The sequence below is a fragment of the Caretta caretta genome, chromosome 14, assembly GCF_965140235.1.
Source record: "Caretta caretta isolate rCarCar2 chromosome 14, rCarCar1.hap1, whole genome shotgun sequence".
NCBI classification, from domain to species: domain Eukaryota; kingdom Metazoa; phylum Chordata; order Testudines; family Cheloniidae; genus Caretta; species Caretta caretta.
The window spans coordinates 25,279,446-25,298,077 of record NC_134219.1 but is presented as its reverse complement, the minus strand read 5'-3'; the positions used below and the strand labels follow the sequence as shown (position 1 = coordinate 25,298,077).

At 47.7% G+C, this 18,632-nt stretch overlaps 1 protein-coding gene across 3 annotated transcripts in view; it reads left to right on the top strand.

Moving 5' to 3' along the window:
- The window catches only part of DNAH9 (dynein axonemal heavy chain 9), a 402,358-nt gene that overhangs the window by 231,079 nt on the left and 152,647 nt on the right, over positions 1-18,632 (top strand). For all 3 annotated transcript variants that reach the window (XM_075119375.1, XM_048817608.2, XM_075119376.1), the window contains one exon: positions 12,586-12,774. In XM_075119375.1, the coding sequence (XP_074975476.1) occupies positions 12,586-12,774 (189 nt within the window). The remainder of the gene's footprint in view (positions 1-12,585; positions 12,775-18,632) is intronic.

The window sequence follows — 18,632 nt, the reverse complement described above, 5'->3', positions numbered from 1 at the left end:
GGTTGGTGTGTCCCAATACCATCTCTTAAGAATGTGTTTACGTAGTTACTTGAGAACTCTGGGTGTTCTTGCACCATCCTCTCCGATCAGGAATGTGCTTACTTGGTTAGCCAATACCTAGTGTGGTGTTATTATGCCAGGGCCAGGCCTGCTCTGGTTCACAGCTTTGGTTCACACCATTAGTTATGCCCTGGGCTCCAGCAAGACCTACACCCTAGGGATCGAGACGAGGGATGGAGGAGAGAGAAACTGACTGAGGAGCAGTCTCAATTGTCAGACACCTGCCAGCCAGAGCTGTAGAAAAATGTGAGGCCCCAGCAATCCAGCCCGCCCTCCCAAGCAGCCAGGAAGGTGGAGTGTGCTGGATGACATCCTGGGACTCCACTGGGAAGGGCAGCATCTTCCATGCTGGTGTCTGGCCAGGAGATAGCATCTTCTGTCTCTTGGCACTGGACACATTTTCCAGTCCTGACAGTCACATATTTTGCTTAGAGATAAGAGTATTTAGAGAAGCACATAGTGCCCCTGTGCTTTGATAGGGAGAAAGAGGATTATCCATTAATATTGTTATTTAGATTACCTCGGGTTATATACAGACACATTCCCTGCCCCACAGAATGTGCACCCTAGAATGGATGGGAGGATGTGACAAGAAACAAAACTGTTCTTTTGCTGTACACAATGTGTTACTGCAATGTCTCTTGGTGCAGTAAGGAAAGATTTGAAAACAGATACTTCAGTAATGCTCAGAATTCACATAATGTCAGTTACGGGGCTAATAATGCCCCCAGCCACTCCTGAAAGCCCTTCCCACTCTTCACACTCACTGGAAAAGCCAGAACAGACAGAGAGGCCTTGCAGCTTGCCCACAAGGTCAGCAAAATCAGGCAGCTTCAGATCAACGTGAGATGCAGTTCCAGTGGAGATTGCCTTACCACCAGATTGCAGAGGTATGGGTGGCACCATGAGGAGGTGATCTGTCACACAGTCATATGTTTCATGATGTGTTACCATGCTCAGAACTCAGATCTTAAAGGGCTCTTGGTCACAACAAAGACTTGGGGAAACCCATTGGAAAGCAGCCCTGCACACCATTCAGCTCCATGCATGAAATCCCTCTGAGCAACTGCAGGCTGCCGTAGCTGTCTTCACATCAAGCCATTCAAATCACCCCTGTACTTTTCAGTGTTTGAGGAGCTGCAGGAAGATGAGAACAAGAGAGTTGAGTGAACCAAGGGCACTGGGAGCCCCCAGCATAGACAAAGAAGCCTGTGATCCTGGCTGGCCTCTTGCTGTGGAGATGCTGTGGCCTTGGCATGTTGTGATTCAGATATGAAGCAATGACTGGCTTGCTGCTGCCTCCTGGTGCCAGAAGGGTGTGACCCGAGGGGCAAAGGACCACCACCAGGATTCTTCACTTGCTGTCAAGCATGTGGGAACCAGTGGTTACATAAATCTGTCCCAATCTGCCTAAGGCGTCAGGTGATCAGGCTGAGGCTGCAGGATTGTTAGGGGGAGGGGATGAAGGAGCACACCAAGTGTTTAAATTTTAAAGCTTTATTAATCAAATAAAGTAAAATAACAGCAGAGAGTGCTGGGGGTTCCCCACATCACTCAGAGGAAGGAAGAAAGCGTTAGTGCCCCAAGCCCTAACCCACTTTCATACTTACACACACAGTACTCAAGGCTGGCCAAGTCCTGGTGTAATGTAAGAAGAAGAGGGGGAGAGGTGGACGGGAGTTCTGTTTTGTGCACAGGTTGTTCAGGGTCCGCTGTTGATCTCTGATTTGTTTCAGCTCTCAGGAGGGTATTAAGTTTTGGGGTTTTCTGGGGGTGTTTTGTTTAGGGGCCTTAGTTTTTCGTGCTTTTTGTACCAGTTTAAACTGGCCTCCCACAGCTTTCCCCAAACATGCCAGCTTCAGGGATGCGAGAAACTATTGTGTTCCCCATCGCTGACCTTCACTGTCTCACTAGTTTTTGCAATCCCCTGCAGTTTTGTTTAGTTGACTGCTTTGTTTTTACTGCTGGTTGGGGTTGGAATCCAGGCCCCCGTCTTTCTTGGCAGGCAGCTGAGAGTCGGTTGTGTGCCGTGGCCTTGGGCTGGAGTTAGCGTCTTCTCTTTGGACCTGGCTGGAACGTCGAGTCAACCCATTCCTTTCTCCCCTCCTCCCCCTTCTGCCTCTCGCAACCTGCAAAGGAATCTTTTACTCCACACTCACACCTTTAACCTTTCCCACGATACACTCCACTACATATATAGGCGCTAGCAACATACAATGCTAAGCCGCTTACCCAGGGGTCCCCATGGGGGAGGGGGGAGCATTGGGTTGTGACATTTCCCCCTTTGACCCCGAATCAACATTTTGTTGCGAGGGGTCACCATTTAGGTTTTTACCCTTCCTCTGACACGGTGGCTAGGGTTACTGTTGGTTTTTTTATATAAACAATAATATAGCATGAACAAAATTGTTAGGGCGACAACAATTGCATTCACTTGCCAGTAGTGGCTTTTGGCTTTATTAGTAACGTAGCATAACACGCTTTTCTGTTGGCATAGGTGCTTTATTTGGATGGCTGTGATAAAGGCAGCTTTTTTTAGATTAAACGTCTGCTGCAACTCTGTAAAGGAGGAGGCATCTGTCTGGAATACGGTCATTTGTTCCTGGGTTTGCATTAAGGGCAGGAAAACATTGGGTGTAATTTATGAAAAATTAAACACAACATAGTTAGAGATATTAACTATACTTCGCACAACCGTGGGCCAATGCACCGAAAAAGTTTGTGCTTGAGAGTTTAACAGCAAATTAAGGGGTACCCTGGAGTAGGTGGTTTTTTGAACACACACAGCGGTATTGGTAAACATATGGGCCTTGGGGGGGGTATATTTTGATGGTTTGGGTTTTTTTTAGCAGATGTGCTGACTTACTTTATAAAAGTGGCTTGGAATTGCCTTTTTTTAATATATTATTTGAGGGGGCTTTATAGGCCACAATTGCCAAGTGTTGTCCTTTGCAATTTATATGTGCTGATAGTTAGCAGACGTAGTCAGCACATACAGCTTAGCTGTGTCATTGGGGGGCACCACTTTTTATAAATTGCGATGGACCACTTAGTTTTAGAGGCAGCCTTTTTAAAGGCCTGGTTGGATTTTTATAGCAGGGGCCCATACTCTTTTTATGCGACCAAAGGCCGTGAAGGAGCAGGCTATGCCTGTGCCCTTCCAGTTAGTGACCCTCCAGACATAGCGAAAAGGCCATTGCTTTCGGGGAGTCCCTGAGTGGGGATGGATTTTCCCAGGCTAGGCTTTATGGAGCACATTTTTTTGGATGCTATGGACTTGTTGGGTTAAATATTGTTGGAGCTGGGAGCACACAGAATTCCATGCTAGTTGGTCCCCGGCTTTAATTATGGTTTTAATTAGTTTTTGCAAGGTATTTTGCATGTGGAGGGCCAATTTAGCAGTATGTTTGAGGGCTGCAGTGGCCACTGTAAGCTGGGTGAGGTCCGCACTTGTGACCAGTTTTATGGTTTTTTTTAATTGTTCTAATTGTTTGGTTTTTAATGTTTTTTTGCTCAATATTTTAAATACTGGTCGTTGTATTGGCCCCATTTTATAAGGAGCCCACTAAGGTCCGCCTTTTTTGCAGGGACGAGGACAACATTTGCCTGAGGAGGGCAAGTTGGAGGGTGGCCCCCCTGGTATAATTAGGAAGGAAGGCTGGGACCTGAAAGCGTGTTAGGGGCAGGTAAATGTCTAAAGCCCCCAAGGTGGCATTCAGGAGGATCCAGCGTTGAGTGGCTGCCTCCCAGTTGGTGGCGGATAACATTTGCCACCACTGTTGGTGGGGGGAGATGTGGGAGGTGATGCCCCCCAATGACACAGCTAAGCTGTATGTGCTGACTATATCTGCTGACTATCAGCACATATGAATTGCAAAGGGCAACACTTAGCAATTGTGGCCTATAAAACCCCCTCAAATAATATATTAAAAAAAGGCAATTCCAGGCCACTTTTATAAGGTGGGTCAGCACATCTGCTAAAAAGGGGAAGCATAAAAATAGGCCCCCACTAAAGCCCATATGTTTATCAATACCTCTGCATGTGTTTGGAGGACCACCTGTCCCAGGGTACCCCTTAATTTGCTGTTACACTCTCAGGCACAACATCTTTCGGTGCATTGGCCCGCGGTTGTGCGAAGTACAGTTAATATCTCTAACTATGTTGTGTTTAATTTTTCATGAATTACACCCAATGTTTTCCTGCCCTTAATGCACACACGAGAACAACTGGCCGTATTCCAGACAGATGCCTCCTCCTTTATGGAGTTGCAGCACATGTTTAATCTGAAAAAAGCAGCCTTTGTCACAGCCGTCCAAATAGGGCATCTATGCCAACAAAAAAATTTGTCATGCTATATTACTAATAAAGCCAAAAGCCACTACTGGCAAGTGTATGCAATTGTTGCCACCCTAACAATTTTGTTCATGCTATATTGCTGTTTATGTGAAAAAGCAACAGTAACCTTAGCCACCATATAAAAATCTAAAAACCTAAGTGGTGACCCCTCACAACAAAAATTCCCCAAAAGCAATGGCTTTTCTCTATTTCTAAAGGCTCACTAACTAAAAATGAACAGGCACACCTTTAATTATAAAATCCTCAACATGAAATACCAACAGCGCCGGCAGAGCAAACATGAAATGCCAAGAGCAGAACACTTGGTGCGCTCTGCAGGGCCCCCCACTCCACAATTCTCCACCAAAACTGTGACAGATTTATGTTACCGATTTGCCTGAGGCATCAGGTGATCAGGCTGAAGCCGCAGGATTGTTAGGGGGAGGGGATGAAGGAGCACACCAAGTATCTAAGTTTTAAAGCTTTATTAATAAAATAAAGCAAAATAACAGCTGAGAGTGCTGGGGGTTCCCCACGTCACTCAGAGGAAGGAAGAAAGCATTAGTGCCCCAAGCCCTAACCCACTTTTATACTCACACACACACACTACCCAAGGCTGGCCAAGCCTGGGTGTAACATAAGAAGAGGCAGAGAGATGGACAGGAGTTCTGTCCTGTGCACAGGTCATCCAGGGTCCGCTGTTGATTTTAGGAGGGTTTTAAGTCCTGAGGTCTTTTGGGGGCATTTATTTCAGGGGCCTCGGTCCCCCGTGCTTTTTATACCAGTTCAAACTGGCCTTCTGTGGCTCCCTCAACTTTCCCAAAACACACCGGCTTCAGGTATGCAAGAAACTGTTGTTTTCCTTCTTGCTAGCCTTTACTGTCTAGTAGTTTTTGCATTCCCCTGCAGTTTTGTTTAGTTTACTGCTTTGTTTTTATGGCTGGTTGGGGTTGGAATCCAGGCCCCCGTCTTTCTTGGCAGGCAGCCACGAGTCAATTGTGTGCTGTGGCCTTGGGCTGGAGTCAGCATCTTATTTTTGGACATGGCTTGAACGTCGAGTCAACCTGTTCCTTTCTCCCCTCCTCCCCCTTCAACCTGCAAAAGAATTTTTTACTCCACACTTACACCTTCAACCCTTCCCACAATATACTCCACTACATATACAGGCGCTAGCAACATACAGTGCTAAGCTGCTTACCCAGGGGTTCCCCTGGCAGGGAGGGCATTGGGTTGTGACACCAGTTGCAGGAGCAAAAGGAGATGGACAGAATCCAGGGTAATTTGAGACCTGAGGAAGGGCTGACAGCAGGGTCAGTGCAGATGACAATAGGAAAGGGCCTTCCCATGATGATGGAAGTTGGAGGGCTGAACTCAGGGGCCAGGCCAAGGGAATCTGAGCTGTTATGCTTTACACCTTCTCCCAGCCCCCGCAACCTGTACGAGTTTGGACCCTTAAAGCTAAGTTAGATTCCCATTAGCCTTGGCTGCATTACAGAAGGGAGCTGATGCAGACATCGGCTCTTAGCAATACTTGCAGCTGAAGGGGTGCTGAGCACAGTTTAGCTGGAGGTGCAGACAAGGACAGATAGTGCTGATGCCAGTACCACCAGGGCTGGCTACAGGCTGCTGTCTGGAAGAGTTCAGTTTCGCAGTGCAGACAAGGTCCTAAACTCACACCCACTTCTCAGCAGCTAGATCAAATTTCCTTCCCTATCACCTCCGAGCAGAGGTTCTGGAAAAATTTGTATAGTGGGGGTGCTGAGAGCCATTGAACCAAATTGTAAATCCTGTATATAATGGAAACCATTTCAAGCCAAGGAGTGCGGCAGCCCCCGCCCCCCTCTAGTTCCAATATGTAGGCCTCTGAGTCTGGCACAGTGAGTCTAACCCAGTAATGCAAGCATCTAGATCTCAGTCCTGCCACCAGTTACTCACATGTGGCTTCAGTGGGACTTCCACCCCTGTGACTGAGGGCAGAACTGAGCCCACAGCAGATAGCAGAACCCTGCGCAAACAGCTTTGAGGGCTTATAAAGAATACATCTGGCTGTTCTGGATTGAAAGACAAACCCGTGGATGAAGGGAATGCTGTTACTTTTAGGTTTCAGAGTAGCAGCCGTGTTAGTCTGTATTCGCAAAAAGAAAAGGAGTACTGTGGCACCTTAGAGACTAACCAATTTATTTGAGCATACGCTTTCGTGAGCTACAGCTCACTTCATCGGATGCATTCAGTGGAAAATACAGTGAGGAGATTTATATACACACAGAACATGAAAAAAAGGGTGTTTATCGTGCACACTGTAAGGAGAGTGATCACTTAAGATGAGCTATTACCAGCAGGAGAGTGTGGCGGGGGGGAGAGACTGTAGCTCACGAAAGCTTATGCTCAAATAAATTGGTTAGTCTCTAAGGTGCCACAAGTCCTCCTTTTCTTTCTGTTACTTTTAGTGTATCTGAATTTTAGTAAAGAACCTCACAGAATTAATTCAAATTGGCTTGGATAGAAGTACTGTCCCATGGATCTCCAATTGGCTGAAGGACCAAGAAGTGCAGTGTACTTAGTTGGAAAGATGTCTGCCAGAGGCATGATAAGGATCCATGTAAGATCTGATTTTATTTAACGCCTTATTAGTGACCCGAAGACTGCAAAAGCAGCATATGAATGAAATTGTCAGGAGCTCCTTAGTTGGGGAGACTTTGCAAATACGAAGTAAGGGAGAAAAATCACACAAAGGACCTTGGAGGCTTTTGAAAAATGGACAGAAAACAGATTCAGTCTAGAAAAGTGAGAGGGAATATATGTAGAGGAATATCATCCCAAACACAGGCAGGCCATTCAGTGGGCGAAAGCAACACAAAACGCCACTGCTGAGGATGACCTGGGATTTAGATATAGGTTTTCAGAACACCATTGCAGCAGGGAAAGGGAGTGTGATTTGGGACTGCAACCTCCAGTATTGCCAAGTCTAGACATTCAGAAATCACAAGATTGGCTTAAAATCATAGGATTTTTTTTATGAGGAATACATTTGGGCTCTTTTTCTGTACCTTTTGCTTCCTGAATCTGGGGGGCGCATTCAGGGCCATCCTTACCCATACGCAAAGTACGCGGCTGCATAGGGCACCATGAAATTTGGGGCACCAAATTTCCCGGTGCCCTGCGCAGCTGCATGCTGCTCCAGCCCCACCCCAGCCCGCTTCTTTCCCCCCCCCGCTCTGCCCCACCCCACTCCCCTGAGCTCTGAATCATAGAACCATAGAATATCAGGGTTGGAAGGGACCTCAGGAGGTCATCTAGTCCAACCCCCTGCTCAAAGCAGGACCCATCCCCAATTAAATCATCCCAGCCAGGGCTTTGTCAAGCCTGACCTTAAAAACTTTTAAGGAAGGAGATTCTACCACCTCCCTAGGTAACGCATTCTGGTGTTTCACCACCCTCCTAGTGAAAAAGTTTTTCCTAATATCCAACCTAAACCTCCCCCACTGCAACTTGAGACCATTACTCCTTGTCCTGTCCTCTTCTACCACTGAGAATAGTCTAGAACCATCCTCTCTGGAACCACCTCTCAGGTAGTTGAAAGCAGCTATCAAATCCCTCCGCATTCTTCTCTTCTGCAGACTAAACAATCCCAGTTCCCTCAGCCTCTCCTCATAAGTCATGTGTTCCAGACCCCTAATCATTTTTCTTGCCCTTCGCTGGACTCTCTCCAATTTATCCACATCCTTCTTGTAGTGTGGGGCCCAAAACTGGACACAGTACTCCAGATGAGGCCTCACCAATGTCGAATAGAGGGGAACGATCACGTCCCTCGATCTGCTCGCTATGTCCCTACTTATACATCCCAAAATGCCATTGGCCTTCTTGGCAACAAGGGCACACTGCTGACTCATATCCAGCTTCTCGTCCACTGTCACCCCTAGGTCCTTTTCCGCAGAACTGCTGCCTAGCCATTCGGTCCCTAGTCTGTAGCTGTGCATTGGGTTCTTCCGTCCTAAGTGCAGGACCCTGCACTTATCCTTATTGAACCTCATCAGATTTCTTTTGGCCCAATCCTCCAATTTGTCTAGGTCCTTCTGTATCCTATCCCTGCCCTCCAGCGTATCTACCACTCCTCCTAGTTTAGTATCATCCGCAAATTTGCTGAGAGTGCAATCCACACCATCCTCCAGATCATTTATGAAGATATTGAACAAAACCAGCCCCAGGACCGACCCCTGGGGCACTCCACTTGACACCGGCTGCCAACTAGACATGGAGCCATTGATCACTACCCGTTGAGCCCGACAATCTAGCCAACTTTCTACCCACCTTATAGTTCATTCATCCAGCCCATACTTCTTTAACTTGCTGACAAGAATACTGTGAGAGACCGTGTTAAAGGCTTTGCTAAAGTCAAGAAACAATACATCCACTGCTTTCCCTTCATCCACAGAACCAGTAATCTCATCATAGAAGGCGATTAGATTAGTCAGGCATGACCTTCCCTTGGTGAATCCATGCTGACTGTTCCTGATCACTTTCCTCTCATGTAAGTGCTTCAGGATTGATACTTTGAGGACCTGCTCCATGATTTTTCCGGGGACTGAGGTGAGGCTGACTGGCCTGTAGTTCCCAGGATCCTCCTTCTTCCCTTTTTAAAGATGGTCACTACATTAGCCTTTTTCCAGTCATCCGGGACTTCTCCCGTTCGCCACGAGTTTTCAAAGATAATGGCCAATGGCACTGCAATCACATCCGCCAATTCCTTTAGCACTCTCGGATGCAAGTCGTCCGGCCCCATGGACTTGTGCACGTCCAGCTTTTCTAAATAGTCCCTAACCACCTCTTTCTCCACAGAGGGCTGGCTATCTATTCCCCATGTTGTGATGCCCAGCGCAGCAGTCTGGGAGCTGACCTTGTTCGTGAAGACAGAGGCAAAAAAAGCATTGAGTACATTAGCTTTTTCCACATCCTCTGTCACTAGGTTGCCTCCCTCATTCAGTAAGGGGCCCATACTTTCCTTGGCTTTCTTCTTGTTGCCAACATACCTGAAGAAACCCTTCTTGTTACTCTTGACATCTCTCGCTAGCTGCAGCTCCAGGTGCGATTTGGCCCTCCTGATTTCATTCCTACATGCCCAAGCAATATTTTTATACTCTTCCTTGGTCATATGTCCAACCTTCCACTTCTTGTAAGCTTCTTTTTTATGTTTAAGATCCGCTAGGATTTCACCGTTAAGCCAAGCTGGTCGCCTGCCATATTTACTATTCTTTCGACACATTGGGATGGTTTGTCCCTGTAACCTCAACAGGGATTCCTTGAAATACAGCCAGCTCTCCTGGACTCCTTTCCCCCCATGTTAGTCCCCCAGGGGATCCTACCCATCTGTTCCCTGAGGGAGTCGAAGTCTGCTTTCCTGAAGTCCAGGGTCCGTATCCTGCTGCTTACCTTTCTTCCCTGTGTCAGGATCCTGAACTCAACCAGCTCATGGTCACTGCCTCCCAGATTCCCATCCACTTTTGCTTCCCCCTCTAATTCTTCCCGGTTTGTGAGCAGCAGGTCAAGAAAAGCTCCCCCCCTAGTTGGCTCCTCTAGCACTTGCACCAGGAAATTGTCCCCTACATTTTCCAAAAACTTCCTGGATTGTCTATGCACTGCTGTATTGCTCTCCCAGCAGATATCAGGAAAATTAAAGTCACCCATGAGAACCAGGGCATGCGATCTAGTAGCTTCTGCGAGCTGCCGGAAGAAAGCCTCATCCACCTCATCCCCCTGGTCCGGTGTTCTATAGCAGACTCCCACCACTACATCACTCTTGTTGCTCCCACTTCTAAACTTAATCCAGAGACACTCAGGTTTTTCTGCAGTTTCGTACCAGAGCTCTGAGCAGTCATACTGCTCCCTTACATACAGTGCTACTCCCCCACCTTTTCTGCCCTGTCTGTCCTTCCTGAACAGTTTATAACCATCCATGACAGTACTCCAGTCATGTGAGTTATCCCACCAAGTCTCTGTTATTCCAATCACGTCATAATTCCTTGACATCACCAGGACCTCCAGTTCTCCCTGCTTGTTTCCAAGGCTTTGTGCATTCGTATATAAGCCCTTGAGATAACCTGCTGATCGCCCCGCATTCTCAGTATGAGGCAGGAGCCCTCCCCTCACAGACATTCCTGTCTTTGCTTCCTCCCGGTATCCCGCTTTCCCACTTACCTCAGGGCTTTGGTCTCCTTCCCCCGGTGAACCTAGTTTAAAGCCCTCCTCACCAGGTTAGCCAGCCTGCTCGCAAAGATGCCCTTCCCTCTCTTCGTAAGGTGGAGCCCGTCTCTGCCCAGCACTCCTCCTTCATGGAACACCATCCCATGGTCAAAGAATCCAAAGCCTTCTCTCCGACACCACCTGCGTAGCCATTCGTTAACTTCCGCGATTCGACGGTCCCTACCCAGGCCTTTTCCTTCCACGGGGAGGATGGACGAGAACACAACTTGCGCCTCAAACTCCTTTATCCTTCTTCCCAGAGCCACGTAGTCCGCAGTGATCCGCTCAAGGTCATTCTTGGCAGTATCATTGGTGCCCACGTGGAGAAGCAGGAAGGGGTTTCGATCCGAGGGCTTGATGAGTCTCAGCAGTCTCTCCGTCACATCGCGAATCTTAGCCCCCGGCAAAAAGCAGACTTCTCGGTTTTCCCGGTCAAGGCAGCAGATAGATGACTCAGTCCCCCGGAGGAGAGAGTCCCCGACCACCACCACCCGCCTCCTTCTCTTGGCAGCAGGGCCAGGCCTGCAGTCACCGGTGGCAGGAAGTGCAGCGTCCAGGCCGCAGCCGCACTGCCGTTGAGTGCTGGGAGGTGGTTCCTCCTTGCCCCCCAAGCCAGCCCCTGCAGAGGCCTGGGTCCCCCCACAACCTGCCCTGTGGGGGGGCTGGGTAGGGCCCCAGAATATCTAGGGACAGCCCTGTGCACATTCAGTTCAGGTTTTCCAGCTTTTCTCCATGACAGGAAGGGTAAAAACCTTACTTAAAAAAAATGGAAGCTGAGATTTTCTTTTAATCATGCAAGGAGCTGGAGCTTTAAGAAAAGCACCAAATTTCACGAGTCTTGTAATAAAGCCACACGAGTTGGAAACACTGCTGATGGATGGAGACATCCTGCTCATGCTAGTCCTTTTCTCCGAGACTGGTGAGATCATAGCTCAAGTGCATGTACATTCCTCAGCCATCTAAAACCAGCGACACATGCAGAGATTTGCTTCAGTGGACTAGTGATGGGTTTAAAGTTAAGTCTTTTCAGGACTGAGGTCTTATCAAAGAGCAAGACAAAGACCAAGTGGATTATGAAGATTAGAAATTAGAGGCAATTAAAATAACCCTGAGTATATCTTGGCCAAATGAGGCATGAATTGGGGTAATAACTGTCTGAAATAACTGAAGGATCTAAATCTCAAGGAGGGAGAGGAATTTCTGAGTGTGGTCCAAGGGGGTGTAACTAGGAGTGAACCGATGAAACTGTGAAAATGAACATTTTTGGCAGTGTACTCGGTAAAAGTTCCTTATAGAGTGAGGAATATTCTTGCCAACAAAGTGGTGGACCCTTTTCTTGGGTCATGTACAGCTAGACTGGCAAATGTCCTAGGGATGTATCCTAGGGGGTGGTCTTTTAGTGGATGGGGAGGAATGGGCAAACTGCCTAACAAATCTTTCCATCTTTGGTTTTAAAAACACATCAAATGTTGTTTGAAGTCAAAGAGTGACAAGATGTGTTAAAAGAAAAGGAGTACTTGTGGCACCTTAGAGACTAACCAATTTATTTGAGCATAACCTTTCGTGAGCTATAGCTCACTTCATCGGATGCATACTGTGGAAAATACATAAGATGTTTTTATACACACAAACCATGAAAAAATGGGTGTTTATCACTACAAAAGGTTTTCTCTCCCCCCACCCTACTCTCCTGCTGGTAATAGCTTATCTAAAGTGATCACTCTCCTTACAATGTGTATGATAATCAAGGTGGGCCATTTCCAGCACAAATCCAGGTCTCCCCCCCGCCCCGGTCCCTCCTGCAAACCCACTCTCCAGTTGGTAATAGCTTATCTATTTTTGCGAATACAGACTAACATGGCTGTTACTCTGAAAGATGTGTTAAACTGCTTGTGCAGCAAAAAAATGCTTGAGGAGTCCATCTAAAGGTTAACTTTATGTTGGAATTTTAGGTTGGGGGACTCGCCTCTGAAAACGTGAGATGGGCAGAGGCTGTGAAAGACTTCAAAGGACAGGAGAGCACATTGTGTGGAGATGTCTTACTAATCACAGCCTTCGTCTCCTACCTGGGTTACTTTACGAAGAAATACAGACAAGACCTGATGGATGGAGTCTGGAGGCCATACTTGCGCCAACTAAAAGTAAGCACTGACTACTTCGGATAACCATTGTCCCTGTCTCTTACAGGAGCATAATATTTGATGCCCAAGAAATCGTTGATGAACAATGGCTTCCATTGAGTATTTGCCACAGGTCTGAGTAAGAGGCAATACACAGTTGTGCTGCCCTACATGCACACCAGTAACCAGATGGTGATTCTGGAGCTCACCGTCTGGTCCCTGGTCTCACCTTGCTCTGGGCGGGGGCAGTAATCTGTGTTCCTTCTCAATGGGGCTGTTACTCCCATTCCCTCCTAGTAACTGAGTTATAAAAGTGACTGGTTTTCAGAGGTGCAGCGCATCTGCAGCATGCACTGAGCCACTGGGAGCTGAGGCTGCTCTGGAGGTGGCATCCGTGTTAGCCGTGTAGAATTTTGGCCATGAATAAGAGAGAGGCTCCCAAAGGGAAAACAGACTGGAGGGAGGAAGGTAGCAAGAGACTGGGCCACATGAGTGTGGGGCAGATCCAGAGGTCTAGCCCTATTCTAGGCTGGCAGGTGGGCATGAGAGCTCCATATTCTTGTGCATGGAGAATGGGAACCTGCTTTCATTTGATGAAGTTGATGCTGGCTTCATGAATACTTGGCTGCGTGTTTCTATGTGTGTCTCACGGGGAAATGTGTAAGGGCCCTTCGGGTTTGTCTGGATTTGGGGCTGCCCTGATGTGTCAGAAGTCCTGCCTTCACTTCATGGTTCAGGTGGACTGGCTTCCCAACGTGTTTTGCCCGCGTCACCCCGTCAGTAACCTGATGCAGGCAGGAGCAAGTCAGACATAATTGGTGGCTTTGTCACAAAGTGTTTTCAGTGGAGCCACTTGTGCTGTATTGGATCGGAACCAGAGTGTTTAGCAACTTGCAGAGTTGAGCCTTTGTGCAGCAGTAACTTAGTGAACATTACACGCAGAGGTGAAATGCTTAGAGGCTTTTTAATATAGCACAAACTGAGCTGAGTGATCCCCATACCTGAAAGTTTGAGAAAGCAACAGGTGCCAAGTGATGATAGCAAAAAATCATGATACATCCCTTCTTCTTTGAGAGATGGTCCATCTTTCACTGTGAGTTTTCACATCCACATCATGTGCCTGGGGATGGAAAATTTGAAAGTAGTGTCTGTTGGTCTGCTCATGCTTGCTGGCTCTCTTTGTGCCTCTGACCGAGGGGATAGAGGGCTGGGGGGACCGACCATCTCTCCAGTTCATTCTCACCACCATTTGGTCCAGGGCGGAACTAACTTCATCTTCATCCTACAAGATAAGATTTACATTTAGCTTTGTAAATGTTTTAACAGCTTGTACATTTATTACAGTTTAGTGTTTATGGATCTCTTAGTGTTTAGATTTAGTCTCTTTGGGAAAACAACTCACCTCCCCACATACCGTTTGGGTACTGGACTATGCCCAGGACTCTGGGTTTTAAACTCTGCGTTTCCTGCCAGTGATCCTTCTCAGTCAGCGATAGCCACCAGTACTGCCTGGACTCCGTTGGACAAGCCCACATCAGGGCGAGGTGCAGTATCTGCCAGTCATTCCCCAGCCATACCCTGGAAGGGTGGGAACTTGGTCTCTGGAAGCACCTTGTGGAGAAGGCCATGAGGCCTCAAACAGATCCAGGCTAGGGAATATCCTCTGTACATCAGTCTGATTCAGCAAGGAGTCTGCTTCTGGTGCGAAGTCTGACTTTGGTGTGGCAGTGTCTATTCCCACAGAACCCCTGGCAGGATCTTGTCGGAAATCCAGGAAGCACTCTCGTAAGTATGAGACTAAGTCTTCCTCTAATTCCACTTCCAAAAGTTGGATTCAGCTCTGAGCAAACCCATTAGCTTGGCCCATGAGGAGTCAGTATGTCTCAAGTGTAGATAAATTCATGGAGGATTGGTCCATCAATGGCTATTAGCCAGGATGGGCAGGGATAGTGTCCCTAGCCTCTGTTTGCCAGAAGCTGGGAATGGGTGACGAGGCAATACACAGTTGTGCTGCCCTACATGCATGTAGGATCACTTGATAATTACCTGTTCTGTTCACTCCCTCTGTGGCACCTGAGATTGGCGACTGTTGGAAAACAGGATACTGGGCTAGATGGACCTTTGGTCTGACCCCAGTATGGCCGTTCTTATGGTCTTACGTCCCAAAGGCACAAAATGAAAGCCCACAGGCATTAGGATACATCTATACGGGATTATGATCCATTGATACCATCATCCTCAGCATTTCCAAAACAGCACTGATGAAGATTGATCATCATCAGCTTTGTCTATCCGTGTGATCATCTTTCGCAGCAGTGACACAATCTCCTCCGGCTCCAGCAGCTCAGACAAGTAGACTCCCTCTTGAATCATAGAGATCTGAATCCATTGCTGTGCCAGAGGACATTTTTGCTCTCCCAGATCTGAAATCCCCTCCTCCATTAAGTCCTTCTGTCTCCAAAGAGGAAATGACATAATTAAGGGAGTTGACCACTGGAAGGAGTTTGTCACCCATCCGATACACAGAATACAACTCTGCGCCAGCAGCACCGACAATATTGCTAGTGGAACTGGAATTGGTCTTCTCTTTAACGGGAGATTCCGAGCCACCCAATGAACCTTTTCCCCCCACCCCCCATATCCTCCGCTACCCAAAAGACTTGCGCCAATTTGGGACCGCCCTTTGCCTCATCTAACTAGGAGCTGCAGGTACCTTATGCCATGGGGGCCTCCACGACTCCCTATTGACCCCTCCTACTGGCCTATTTGGGGCCTTGGAACCAGTGCCATCCTGCAGAGTTGGGCCAATCTGCCAGGGAGTCACCCCTTGCCACCTCTCTATGGGGACACTCAGATCTGCCCTTGGATCCTACAGAGGAAGAGGAGCATTGTGCACCAGATCTGGCTGTTCTGCTGGAACAGGTAAAACAACAGTTTTCATCTCCAGATGAAGCAATGACACCTCGCGCCCTTCCCCCAAAATGTCTCCTTCTCCACCCCCTCCCCCTCCACTCCAATGACTTCAAACAATTCCAGGATCTTCTTTGCAGAGATCTTCTTCACTGGAAAACTACAGATTCCTCTTGAAGTGGTCCAGGATTCCCATCATGAACTCCAAAACATTCTCCACTCCTCCAGATCCAACAGAATAACACTCCCCATTAATGAAGCCAAAGTGGAGCTAGGTAGGACTTTTGGGCACACCCCTGCCACCTGTGCTTCCACAGAATTGGAAGAATTGTTATGTGCTGGCCAAAGAAGCGGAATTTTTGTTCTCTCATCCTGCTCCCTTGTGGTCCAGGCTGCTTCTGAAAGGGCTAAGCAGCAACACCCCTGGTCTACTTCTATGGATAAAGAGGGCGAACCATTGGATCTACTGGGGGGAAATGTTGTTTCATCATCTAGCCTACAGTTCAGGATAGCCAGTTACCAGGCACTAATGGCGTTCCTACCCTCTGTTTACCAGAAGCTGGGAATGGGCAACAGGGGATGAATCACTTGATGATTACCTGTTCTGTTCGTTCCCTCTAAAGCACCTGGCATTGGCCACTGACGGAAGACAGGATACTGGGCTAGATGTATCTTTGGTCTGACCCAGCATGGTTGTTCTTATGTAATGGCTAAATACGACTTCCTGAACTGTGCCAGGTTTGCAGAATTTTCTGACCGCCTTCCTCAACCAGACAGAGCTCTTTTCCAAGCTCTGATAGATGAAGGCAAACTGATAGCCAATCCTACTCGCCAGTCCACAGTCAGTGCCACTGATACCTCCTCTAGACCTATGGCTACTACCATTGATATGTGCAGGGAGTCATGGCTCCATGCGTCAGAGTTACCTAGGGTGGTCCCATGGTATACCATTGAGGATCTCCCCTTTAATGAACCACAGCTCTTCAACCAAAAGACAGACAAGTCCCTCCAAACATTGAAGGAATCTAGGGCTACCCTCTGCTCCCTGGAGATATATATGCCTCCCCCAAAGAGGAAGATTTTCCACCAGAGGCCCTATGAACCACCACACAAGATGCAGAGGGTTCACAAGAGCTGCTTCCCCACACCCTCGGCAACAGGCTCTGTCTCAATCTCAGCTCCCACTTGAGAGCTGAGAACCACCAAGCTCAACACTCCCAACCTCCACACACCATTTGGGGGTCATCTAGCGCTATTTTTCAACACCTGGAGTGCAATAACAACAGACAGGTAGACACTGAACTTCATCCACTCTGGTTATATGATAGAGTTTGCATGCCCACCTCCCCCAAAATCCCACTCCACACCCCGCTTCGGGGATAGCTCTCATGAGAGTATTCTCAAACAAGAGGTGGACTCCCTGTTAGAGCGAGGAGCGCTAGAACATGTGTGTCTTCAATACCAAGGGAGTGGGTTTTACTTGACTTTCTTCCTGGTCCTCAAAAAGAAGCGTGGATAGAAACCTCTGTCTCCACCATCTCAACCATTTCATTCACAAGCTCAAGTGTTGCATGGTCATTTTGCCATCTATAATCTCATCTTCAGAAAAGGGCATGTGGTTTACAGCCCTGGATCTGAAGGACTTTCATGTAGGCATTCATCCCGCTCACAGTCTCTTCCTCTGATACATGGTGGGCTCCGGCCATTTTCAGTACAGAGTTATCCCTTTCAGCATAGCAACCACGCCCTGGAGACTTTACCAAGGTATTCTTGGTAGTAGTAGCTCATTTCAGATGTTACAGTCTCATGGTCTTCCCCTACCTCAATGACTGGCTTCTTGTCGCCAAGTCCTGCCAGGAAGCCTGTGTGTCAACTTCTGTAATGCCGCACCTGCTCTCCTCACTAGGAGTCAGCACAAACACCAAAAAATCTATTCTTACCCCCACATAATCTCTGGACTTAATTGGGGCCACCTTCAGTTCTATCTCCACAAGAGCATACTTGCCCAAGGACAGGTTCGAGACCATGAGCAATAATAACTCAGATCACAGAAAACCCTTGAGTACCAGTCAAGACATGTCAGTCTCACTTAGATCATATGGCCTCATGCACTTAAATCACTCTGTTTGTACGGCTCCACCTTTGACTGCAGCTATGTTTGAAGGCAACAGTTTACTTTCCAAACTGCCATCCCATGATCGCCATGGTAACAGTTCCAGCCAAGGCAGTGTCTTCCCTCCTATGGTGCACAAATCCTCATCAGGCATGTGTGGGCATCCCTTTTCTCCTTCCCTCATTGGACAGGACCATATTACCACTCCCAGAGTGACCCTCTACTTCTTCCTTGGTTGAACTAATTCAAACTATGCCTTCCCTCCTCTACTGCTCCTGCCATGAGTTCTACGCAACATCCAGCCGCACAGGTACATGTCATCCTGATGTCCCCCTATTGGCCCAGACATTTTTGATTTCCCAACCTCCTACACATGTCATCCTGACTACCTATCATCCTTCCAGTGTTTTTTGAGCTCCTGACCCAGTGGAATGACAAGATCAAGCCCCTTGAGCCATATGAACTACACCTCAGGGCTTGGTATTTCGATGGGCAGCATCCTTAGAATGTTCATGCTCCACAGCCTGTGAGGAATCCTTCCTAATAGTAGGAAGGACTCTACTAGAAGATGTTACTTAGCTAAATAGAGGTGCTTTCTTCTTGGGCTCGTCAAAGGAGCATTCTCCCAGAAAATGCAGATACTCCTCTCATCTTGGATCATATCTTCTGTCTGAAGACATTAGGTCTGTCCATCAGTTCCTTGCAAGTGCACTTTGCAAAAAGCAGTGCATACCATCCATCTTCTCAGGGCTACTTGGTCTTCACACATTCACTGACTACCAGATACTGGAAAGGCCTAATCAGACCCTTCCTGCCTATTCAGAAGTGTACTCTCCAGGGAGACCTGAACTTTGTT